A 12,504-nucleotide genomic window follows, 5' to 3' on the forward strand; every position below is an offset into this window, starting at 1 on the left:
ACACACACACACACACACACACACACACACACACACACACACACACACACACACACACACACACACACACACACACACACACACACACACACACACACACACACACACACACACACACACACACACACTACAGGAAATAAAAGGTTATATTGAGTAAATGATAATGTATTCATTATCATCACCAAATTCAAATGTTCATTAACAAAAACGGTGATTAAAATGTCTTCACAAAACATTTTGTATGTGTCCTAGCAAAAGATTGAATTGGTTACGAACTCAAATCTTGCTTTTAGTAATTGTTTTCATTTCCAATGATGAGAGGATCCATTTCCGTGTCAACCCAATTTATTATTATATCTTTTTTATAAACCATGCTATACCCAAACATTCAACTCACGAAGCACCCTTGGACAAGTTCACGGGTCGCACTCTCACCAGAAGAGGGCATTCGGATTCTGCCTGACAAAGTTGCCTTGACATGCAGACGTGATTTACAACAGCGTCATGCTGCATCTGAAACCGGGCAGCAGCGAAAACGAAAGCAGGATTTGGAAAGAAAGCTTGATATTTGGATGATTCTTAATAATTTCGCGAGGCTTGTTGACAGCGTTCCGCAGAGACTTGGATAACCGAACGCCACTTTCCTCTGTGCGCCATCCGCGGATCACACTGAGCATTCTTATGAGAAAAAAGACACCGGGAGAGGAATCTAGGGGCTGCATTTGGAGAATTACGTCCCTTTTTTGTGCATCGTGCCACTGTACTTGTCAAGTTGTGTGATCGGATTCTTCTAAGACTGGCATGAATTCCCTGGATTTGGCTTGGTTATTGTCTGCGCTTACTGCGGTACTCTTTTTGGCTGTAACTTGAAAAAAAAAAAGCTTCCCTCGCTTCGAAGACATGGATAAGGAGTTCTGAAACGGGATTGTTAACCCTTTTAATCTGGAGTTGGAGGTAAATAACATTGGACCAGCTTCGACTGCACGGTTATACATGCAGCACTAAACCGGATAGCACATCCAGGTCCGGGAGAGTAAAGGACAGGTGCGCTTTGGAGTCGGCGGCTGCGCGGAGAGACCGGGCTAGTGGATTAGGACGGTACCTGTCTGTGGAGAGCGCGTCATGCGGACTCGGGTGTCGCGCAGTAGAAGCCATTAAAACCTGTAGGCTGGAGCTGACAGATAAGCGGATATGGGTAAGTTATATTTGTCTTTTTTATCAAGTAGCGTGATTCCAAATTATTCTCCAGTTGTCCTCCTTTCTAACAAAAAAACCCAAGATGCATCGTATCTCTGGAGCAGAATGGGTTGTTCTCATCAGAATTTGTCGTCTTTTCAAAATGTATTCTTGTAATATCATAAGGTGTTTTTCATTGAAGTGCTTCGGGGGGCTTGGGAGATGTGGGTGAAGCTTGTGCTTGTATAGCGTGTCAGTCGCAGAGCTGCAATCTGTTTTTCCTCCATTTCCTGGCCATCGAGCCTAAGGATACTTATTTTTTGAATTTTTTGCACCTCTGTGCGCTTACAAATCTGCTTCTAAAATCACCAGTAAAAGCAAAAAAACCCGTTTTCCAAATGAGGTCCATCCCTTGTTGTCAGAGTGTCTTGCTCATTGGCATGGACTGAAATGCTAATCACAGTAAATGTTGGAAGCCAGTCAACTTTATAAAGCGTGGCCCTGCATAATCATTGATTTGTGCTTCATCTGGGCATGTTTCCATTGTCCAGTATCAGCCTCAGTTCTAACGCCTTTTCCAAACAACTCTTGTGGGGCTGATTTAAGGCACCGAGTCATACATGGTTCTGGTTCTCATTCAAGAAAGCGTTCGTATTCTGCACCTGCTTTTTAAAAAAGGGACTCTCCTAATTGAAAACTGTCAATATATCAGTACACTGTGTGTGTGTGTGTGTGTGTGTGTGTGTGTGTGTGTGTGTGTGTGTGTGTGTGTGTGTGTGTGTGTGTGTGTGTGTGTGTGTGTGTGTGTGTGTGTGTGTGTAGACAATGCCCCACTCCTTCAGTAATGCATCATGGCTTTTCTCTCATGCACGTGTTTTCCCCATCTTATTCTCAGTTATATATAAGGATAATTAACCATTTAGCCTCGGTCTGCTTCCCTTATGCACGTTGTCACACTCGTAACCACCCTCCTCAACCCTTCTCTAACTCTGTCCCTTCCTTGGTAATGACTGGCTATCCGTTTCCCCCCCAATTTGACAATTATTTGGGCTCCATCTTCTGCATGCTCCTGGTCTAATTGTATTGTCCGGGGTAGCCTAATCTCCCCAGTCATTCTTAACCGGTATACAGATGGCCAAGTTCACTGGTGGTGCTGTGCCATTAATTGCGAGGCTGCATGATGCATCGACCCACGGTGGGTTACTGCACCGCATCAATATAAGCTACAACAGCACAGAAAGTCATACAGTACATGCCCGTAGGAGCCCAGACGCAATTTATGTGCACTGCAAAGCAACCTATGGTTAATCATAGGAGTCTAGTTTATGGGCCTGTTTCCAAATTGAATATCGGAGCGTGTGAGGAAAAGCCCTGCATACTGGAGTTGCAGCGAGTTTGACACACACACACACACACACACACACACACACACACACACACACACACACACACACACACACACACACACACACACACACACACACACACACACACACACACACACACACACACACACACACACACACACACACACACACACACACACACACACACACACACACACACACACACACACACACACACACACTTGCCTGAAAAACTGCAGCTTTTGTCAACCACATAGCATCATGCTGCTGCCCACACTTATTCAGTGAGTATGTGGCCCTGTAGTCTCAGTTATCCAGCTGACTGTGATGCTCTTCATTAACAGCATGCGACGCACTTATGTTTCATGGGCCATATCATTAGAGATCTGCTTTGCAGGAAGAGAACAGTAGGGCAGGGAGTGTAATAAGGCAGCCAGAGCTTCAAGATCAATTCAAACTGCTAAATTACATTTCACACTCTACCTCAGCAATATGAAATAAAATAGATGCAATGCTACTGGCTTCTCTGAGAGTTCACAGCGGGCACCAGATGACCTTTTGCTGGCCCCAATGCATCCAGCAAGGGGATCAGAAAGCCCCACTGAGGGCAATATCAGGGTATTTGTTATTTACATTTGGTTATTTTTACAGAAAAAATCAATAGCTTGAAGCACTTGGGATCCAGCATTCAATATGTACAATACACATGTTAATACTGCTCAAGTTGGTTTAAGCTGGAATGATTGAGCTACAAATAGGGTACACCATACCATGATTCAACAGTAACACTTGATATTGTTTCTAATATGATAAAACATTGAGCAAAATAAGCCAATTTATAGGTCTATAAATAGTCGTTTGTTGTACATCGGAGTACAAATAGGATTGAATGGTCTTAATTGACATAAGACCTTTCTTTGATGCTTGATACTCCTTAGTTCACATCCTCAAGTTATCAAGGAACAATTTCTAGCGGATGTGAGATGTGAGACTCCATTGCTAAGGAAGGGTTAAGGCTGATTGGTCATGCGTGTGTGCAGAGTATTCATGACAATCCTCCCTGCCGTTTCTATTCTGTAGTCTTCCTAATCAGTTCTGCAAATACAACACGAGCACACCCGGACACAATGTTTTCCAAACACGGTTGAAAGAGGTCTCACTTGGCAGGCCTCGCTATCATCTCAAAGATAATTGGAGACTAATAGGGTAGCTTAGGCTGGTCTGGGGACCTCCTTCCCTATGTTTCCGGCTGCTGTCCAGCCTCTATGTGCAGTCAAGGCTGAGGCTGGGAGCAGTTTTGTCAATGACAGGCAGCATATAGCAATGAGCCACTTGTGTGCACCCCAAAGTGCACCAGTTAGCGAGTCCATTTGCCAAGTTATTAAGCTACATTTGGTTTTATTTTAGGTCAGCAGTAAAGTGCACTCACTCCCTCTATGTGTTAGGGTTGAGAGGCAGAAACAGCTATCTTCCCTTTCTGAGGACAGCAGGTCTGTCTGCTACATAACAAAGCATTACCTGCATGCCTTTAGACAAACTTCAGCTTAGACTTATCCATTCATTTTGGATTTGGACAGGTAACTGTGTTGGGTGACAAGGAAACATGAGTACGTGCGGGACTATATCATATGGAACACTAAACAGAAAGCAAGAAAAATGCTATACTAAAAGTTGTAGCGCAAGAAAGGCGGTTGGAGGGCGAAAATGGAAATCAACGAGGACAGTGAGGAGGTGGTTTTGAACACATGCATAAAGAATAGACTATATAATAATGGCAATGGTGGCAGGGTCCAAGAACATGTATAACTAGCAGATTTCATAAAGGAATTGCACATGTAGATTCAGCATGAGAAGGGTAATGGTGAAAGATGCATCAGGTAAGAGGTAATAGAGAACCCAAACCAGTGAGTGACAACTCAGAGGGTGACTTGTGCTCCTTTGTGAATAAGATTAGAGGAATAGTAAGGGAAGGAGATGGCTTACAGAGTCATTAGCGCACGGAGCGCTCATTACAACCCATACAGTGTCAAGAAGGGGGAGAGAGGTGCCTTGTGAGGCAGGCTCAATCTGAAAGAGATGGCGGCGTCACTTCTAATAAAGCCTATTATGCACGTGGGAAATAAAATCAATAGGGGCTGTTTCTACAGCCTCCCGGGGTGCGAGTCAAACGCAACATTTAAAAAGCATGCATTTGTGTTTAACAGCCCACACGTTCTGTTCCCAGTCTATTACAATTTGCTTTGAATGTACACGGAACATTACACATGGGCGTTGTTCTATATCGGTATTCTCTTCCCACTTCTATTTGTTTTCTTATCGTAACACTTTGATGAACAGTGTTGTTGGCAATTTAGTAACTTTCGGAAACTTGTGAGAAACATGACGAATTGGCTGCTCTAAAAAATACAGCACCTTGTGATCTTTCTAGTTGAAACATTTAGCAAAAGTGGAGACAAGTGATTGATCTGAATAGCCAGCACAAATGATCTGTAATGTTCCACGGTTCCCATCCATCTGTAAGTATTGATGAAAGATTCATCGGAAAACAAACATTACGCGTGTCTCTCGCTCTCTCTTACAGTCACAGTCTTAGACACGCACGCACGCACGCACGCACGCACGCACGCACGCACGCACACGCACACACACACACACACACACACACACACACACACACACACACACACACACACACACACACACACACACACACACACACACACACACACACACACACACACACACACACACACACACACACACACACACACACACACACACACACACACACACACACACCCATATGGGATCAGCAGATGCTTGGCGAAAAGGGAAATGGCTATGTTGGTTAGCATATGCTCTATTATGCCTCTCAGCCACTCTTTGTCAGGAAATTATTTCTGACTAATCCTGCAAAGATTACAGAAAAAACTACCAAATTAAAGTATGCTCATTGCCTCAACTGTCATTGAAGCACACATTTCCCATGTTTTGCTCTTCCTGAATGTACCACATGTACCACATGTACATATAACGCATTACTTTTAGGTGAATTAATCACCGCTAATTAAAAGATTTACTACTTCCACCTATCATCTTAATCTTATCTCACTGTCATAATGGTCCATACTCGATGATACTGCCTTTGGAAACATACATAAGTAGTGACCCCCCCCTCCCCCCCTCAAAGGGGAAATCAATGTATCTTAATGACACATCATTAGAGGCTCTGTAAAGGGGAACGATTTTAATGGAAACAACGCTGTGTCACCTCAGAACAAGGAGCGATATCACAGGAAGCTGCTGACCACAGTTCTTCGCTTCTCAAGCAGTATTTGGAACAGATCATCCACTATCAACTACTAGCACATAGCCGTGTATTCATACTCCGGACAAATGTTGGCAGTCAGGTTGCTATTTCTTTGGCAGAGATGAGTTATGTAATTCCATAGGGTCCATGCTGATTGTATTATTTGAACCCGCGGAAAGAAGGATCGATGATTCATGCTGAACTCGTACAGCTTCGGTTTAGTTATACATGAAATGGCTGGAGTCTGCATTAAAATTCCTCCAGGATTGTATACACAAACAGCGGCTCTTGAATGTTAATTTTCTCTGTACAGGCTGCCATAAAGATGTGCTTGAGCAAAATTATAAATTGCTTTGATTCAACGCTGGTTGTCAGTTTGTATTCATTGTAACCTTACAGCGTAAATGACATCAATCGAAACAGCTAAAACCATGTCGTTTGTGGTATTTGTCCATACAATGTAGACTATGCTTTAGGCTTGAGTAAAACATATTTTTATTAAAATAGAAATTTGAATTATCTCATTAAATGACCAAATAAAGTTGACAATATATCGAAATACATTTTTTGTATTACCAGCTGGTAATATCTCACTTGTAATACCCTTGAATCTTATTTGTATACTTATTTTTCATTCCCAACATTGCAGTGATTTGTTCACGTCATGTTGCATTATTTATAATATTTTCATCTTATTTGATGTTAGATGTTACATTTACCAAGCTGTCCTCTGGATTCTAGTTTTCAAAAGCATGACATACATGCTGCCTGTTCTAGAAATATTGAAATATATTATAATCCTGCTTCATTTTACCTCTTGATCTATATACGAAGTAGTTCCCATGGGTTTTGGGCCGTGGGGGGTTGTGAGTCATCATTCACAGATACAAGATGTTTTCACAAGTTCTGACATCTTTACGTCAATCAGGATATTTCCTGAAGTGTGAGGGATTGAGCTGATGACTCACAAAAACAATAGGTTTACATTTACCCAGAACATCTGCATGCAATTTCTTTCATTAAAGAGGTCAACTTAAGAGAAGTAAACTCATCTAACGTAAAACTAAACATCAACATAATTGAACTGAATGGACTAAACTGACTTTAAACAAAGTCACCAAACAACTGAACCGACATAATAACATGTTTACTGATGGAACATACCAAACAAGAAAACAACAACAAAAAACACTGCCAACTAAATTACAAATAAATACAAATACAACAAGCACTCTTAGTTTGAATTAATGCATGAAAACTTTATTACAGACTCAGGGTCCAGATAAAAGAGTTGTTTATGGTGCTTTTGTTTTGTTTGATGACCCATTTATACTGATTAAGTCCTATGAAATAAACTAGAATGTCCCCAATTGGTACATCCTGAATGGCCACTTCCTGTATTTAAGAGCTCCTAGAGGGCACATGTTTTGCCAAAGCCTGCCAATATGTCCCTTCTGCAGCAGCAACACAAAGCAGCACCATCTGCACTGGTAACTCAAATAAATAGGAATTAGAAGAACATGAGGTTAACTTACAAACTAATATTTAACTATAGAGAAGTAAATACACAAGTTGTGCAATGATCTAGCATGTAGCAGCACATATTTCTGATTGACTTGACTTCCGATGTTTGGTGACATTTATTTCAAGTTTTTTTAATTGATTTTGGCAAAGGGGTTAGTACCATTTAAAAGTAGATCCACATACATTAATCAATACAGTGAGTCCAAGCTTTTTGTTTCTGCTGCAGAAGGGGTGTAACGCTATCCGTATTCGTCACGGTTCGGCAATCGGCACATGCAGTCACACGACGAATACGCCTTTTTTATGAAGGCAAAAAGTCTGTCACTCAGGGCAGTATCCATTACAGTATATATAATCCAGGGTGCGGTTTTGCGCCTAAAAGCTGTTTGCCTGCCGCCCTTAAACAACAAATGAAGAACAAGATGAAAACACAACAAAACGAACAAAATACAAGAAGAAGAGAAGTTAGTATGGTGAGTTCAGATAACACACAAGAGCTAGAACCCACCTGCTTCTTTTAAATCAGCTGTGTGGGAACATTTCGGGTTCCCTGTGGACTACAATAACGATGGAGTGCGAGTGGTGGATTGGGAGATGGTGTGTCGGCGTTGTTCGACAGTGGTGCGGTATGCTAATGGTAACACACGCCAAACATGCTAAATCATATCAGAAGGCATCACCCAGATTTGCCAATCAACGGAGCCCGGCGAAAGACAGCAGCTGTTCAACAGCTGATCCCCGCTGTTTTTTAAGAAGCCAATAGACATGAAAGCCGAGAGCCCAAAATAAATAACGGAAGCTATTGTCATATTTCAACGGCTATGCGCCCTTGAAACACTTTCTTATTATTTATTTTGTAATATTTTCAAGACATTCTTTTTAGTTTCACAGCTTGATGACAACTTTTTGTTTGACATCAGCCATTATAGATAATATGGCCAGGGTTCGAGTTATAAACTGAGCTCTATGGGGGTCTTTAAAACTAACGCTTGCGCACACGCACACACACAGCAGCAGCCCTCTACTTGCTACAAACTTAAATATGAAAAGGTTCAACTACGCACACACACCTTCTCGGCTCGCGCGTTGCACGCTCACAGGCATAGATTGCCTAATAATGTATTGCGCACCTTGGCGGTCATTCAAGAGATGCGTAGTTTTTTTAGAAAACATGTTTTTCTTTTACCCTATTTACCTCGTTAACATAAAGAATACTCATTACATTGACACATGCATTATTTGTGATTAAAATAATGGTTGTTGGTAATGTATTAGCGACCCCCACAGATGTAGGATGTCACTGCGTCCGTGGGAGCTCAGACCCTCCTTAAGGGAGCTCAGCTCCCATTGGCTCCCACATAACTTGACCCCTGAATATGGCCATCTGAGTGTGTGGTACTGTTTGTGGTTTGTTTTTAACTGTGTAATACAGTTGATTATTCAATAATTATTATAATTTGTATACTGAAACTTGCACTACTGTTACAAAATAAATAACAACAAACCTGGATTTATGCATTTGGGGCTTTTTTAGCTTTTTCTTGTTGTACCGAACCCGTACCGAACCGTGATCCCCAAACCGAGGTACATACAGTACCGAACCGTGAATTATGTGAACCGTAACCGTTAGACCCCTAAGCAGCAATATTGTTTCTTGATAATAAAACATCCCATCTAATTGAAGAAGAAAATACAATGTCTGACTTTAAGCTATTGTTTATATATTGATCTTGTGTTTTCTATAACATTGTGATTTTTAACATAATGGAGGTCGAGGCTCCAAATAAGGCCAGCTGGTTTTTTGTCTCTTCCTGCACTGCTTATCATTTGTTATTTGTTATGTTTCTGTATTTTAAAATTGTGCAAACCGATAAATTACAAAAACAAAATGTTTACCTCAGGATACTTATTCAGAAGTTAGCAGCAAAAACTGACAAGATTGCTGAGCCTTGTCTTTTTATTGGGCAACAAGTCATGTCTGAGTGGGTTTAAATATATCCTGATTTTATTTCAGGTATTGGACACATTTTTTTTCAAATACTGAACAATGGAAAACTACTCGGTGTGTGGCAAGCATTTGTCTACCAGTGGGAAACTATAAAGGTTTTTGTTGTTGTTCAAATCACATGTGCTGAACTTGTTTCTCCTCTCCCCCTTTCTCTCATTTCTACAGGCTCTGCTCTGCGGCTTCGCTGGCTAGTGGTCCAACTCCTGATGCAGGTGTGGCTGGCGGCAAATCCATCTTTGAGCGAGCGCCAATGCCCCAAGAGCTGTCGCTGTGATGGGAAAATTGTCTACTGTGAGTCAAGCGCCTTTCGAGATGTCCCCAAGAACCTCTCTGGAGGCTGTGAAGGCCTGTCTTTACGGTACAACAGCCTCGTCAGTCTTCGAGCAGGCCAGTTTGTAGGCCTCAACCACCTCATCTGGCTCTACTTGGACCACAATTACATTGCCACTGTGGATGTAATGGCCTTTCAGGGGGTCCGCAGGCTCAAGGAGCTGATCCTGAGTTCCAACAAGATCACGTCCCTCCACAACACCACATTCCACCCTGTCCCTAATTTGCGAAATCTGGACCTGTCGTATAACAAACTGCAAGCCTTGCAGCCTGGGCAGTTCCAGGGCCTACGGAAGCTTCTCAGCCTACACATACGGTCAAATTCCCTTAAAACCGTCCCAATGCGTCTTTTCCAAGATTGCAGAAATCTTGAGTTTCTGGATCTGGGATACAACCGCCTGCGCAGTATCACCCGGAATGCATTTTCAGGCCTAGTGAAGCTCACTGAGCTGCATCTGGAGCATAATCAGTTCTCAAAGATCAATTTCTCACACTTCCCTCGCCTCTACAATCTGCGGGCGCTTTACCTGCAGTGGAATCGCATTCGCTCAATGAGCCAGGGCCTGACCTGGACTTGGGCCTCCATCCAGAAACTGGATCTGTCTGGAAATGATTTGATGGAAGTTGATGCTGTGGTTTACCAATGCCTACCCAACCTCCAGACCCTCAATCTGGACTCCAACAAGCTGACCAACATCTCCCAGGAGGTGGCTGATGCCTGGATCTCTCTGACAACGATTAGCCTAGCTGGGAATGTATGGGACTGTAGCCCTGCGATCTGTCCTCTGGTGTCATGGCTGAGGAATTTCAAAGGTGCAAAGGAGACCACGATGATCTGCGCCTCCCCCAAGAAAGCCCAGGGTGAGAAAGTGATGGACGCTGTCGAAGCTTTTGGTGTTTGTCAATCGAACCAACCGGCAACGCTCACTGTGAGTATTCCTCCATCCCCGTCCAGCATCCCTGTGCAGATTGAACGCCGCCCAGCTATTCTGGCTGTTCCCACTAGTCCTGGAAAGATAGGAGAGGGGTCTATCAGAGGCCCCACATTGTCAGCTGTTAACCCCCCTGTGGCACCTCCGCCAGAACAAGACATGGAACCTGTGTCCTTCCATAAGATTGTGGCTGGAAGCGTCGCCCTTTTTCTATCGGTTGCCATGATCCTGTTGGTTATCTACGTGTCTTGGAAGCGCTATCCTAGTAGCGTCAAGCAGCTGCAGGAGCATTCCGCAGCAGCCCGCAAACGTCGCAAGAAAGCCAGAGAGACGGAGCGTACCCTGAGCTCTCCACTGCAGGAGTACTATGTGGACTACAAGCCCACCAATTCTGAGGCCATGGACGTGCTCGTGAACGGGACCGGACCCTGCACCTACACCATCTCAGGCTCCCGAGAATGCGAGGTATGACGCACACCACCGCCACTCCTCCTAAAGCAAACTATGTGCACAGCTCGGCGACCCGAGGTAATTATTTACTCTCTGCTTTGATAGATGATAAATCCGCCACTTGATTACTTAGCCTCACGCAGCAGGTTTGGTGAACACTGTGTACCCACAGATTATCTAGGCGAGTGATTTTAGCATTACTTTGTGTATAGCGGAACGTCTCTCGCTTTCAGACGGGTGTTTGTATATTCGCTTAAACCTTAATCTCTGTTGAGCTGCAAATGTTTGTTTTGCTGCAAAATTGTAAAGACATACAGATAAATGAGACAGATTACGGTTTCTATTTTGCATAATCTTGAGCCTAAACTATGCTGTTTGTGATAAGACCTTTGTGCCTTTTTTGCTTGGGTATAACAGGCTCTGTGTGTTTGCTCTACTGCTGTGCAGTGTTTGGGTCGTACTGTGAAGGGGAAAAAGCTGAATTGTGGGAAGATAATTTTTTGGACACTTGATGTGAATACTAAAAGAGACTTGTCACTGTATAGAGTTTCCCCTGAGCTGATGACTTTGCACATTTCTTGACATAGCAATGACTCAAAATAGTCGGGGAAACACTCATACCCCCCCCAACTGTGCATCCTTTCTGATGTTATTTTCCTTTTCACACTGACTTGCTCACCAGCGTAATTGATCGGTCACACACAAACTGAAATGCATACTTTCACCGGTCATCCACAATGCATTTCACATAGGAATAGAAAAAAGCACATTTTGTGATATAAGAACATCTTCACACACTCTGAAAGAAGAAGTGTTGGATAGTCCTGAAAGGAGTGGGAATCCTTTGAAATGTTTTGTACACTGACAAGTGCATTTCTTCAAAACAGTATTTACAGACTACAGCAATGTGGGAATACGACTTTTTGCTTTCAGCTACACTCTTGTGTACCTGATAGGGGTGTTATCATGTTATGTATACAGCCAAACCTGGAGCACAGCTTAATATTAAGCAAACAATGTGCGCATAATATATAAGGCTAGACATGATCGGCTATGCTAATATAGTATATTCCACACAAGAACATCACAAATACATTGACTTTTAAATGTTGTAAAAATAAGCTTTTCAGAGATATTATTTGTTTAGGGCTGGTTTGTATTTTTCATAAGCTTGATGTTGTTGAGGCCACCCCCTCTAATTCAAATCATAAGCTATTTATTAGCAAGCATGTAAGAGAAAGCTGCTTACAGAACTATATAGGAAAAATACTTGATGTGGAAATAAATATTACCTTAATAAAGAACATATAATACTGTTAGTTCACAATATCAAACATTACAAAAATAAATATCGATTGAGTTGTTATAGCATTTTACAGATGGATGTGTATTATTGGAAATTAATTG

At 42.5% G+C, this 12,504-nt stretch overlaps 1 protein-coding gene across 2 annotated transcripts in view; it reads left to right on the forward strand.

Moving 5' to 3' along the window:
• Positions 1-532: 532 nt before the first annotated feature.
• The window catches only part of LOC117456644 (leucine-rich repeat transmembrane neuronal protein 4), a 113,890-nt gene continuing 101,918 nt past the window's right edge, over positions 533-12,504 (forward strand). For both annotated transcript variants that reach the window (XM_034096580.2, XM_071204966.1), the window contains exons 1-2: positions 533-1,195; positions 9,551-11,112. In XM_034096580.2, coding sequence (XP_033952471.1) covers positions 1,192-1,195; positions 9,551-11,112 — 1,566 coding nt within the window. In that variant the 5' untranslated portion in view covers positions 533-1,191. The remainder of the gene's footprint in view (positions 1,196-9,550; positions 11,113-12,504) is intronic.

This window comes from Pseudochaenichthys georgianus, chromosome 12 (genome assembly GCF_902827115.2).
Source record: "Pseudochaenichthys georgianus chromosome 12, fPseGeo1.2, whole genome shotgun sequence".
In the NCBI taxonomy this organism is placed as follows: domain Eukaryota; kingdom Metazoa; phylum Chordata; class Actinopteri; order Perciformes; family Channichthyidae; genus Pseudochaenichthys; species Pseudochaenichthys georgianus.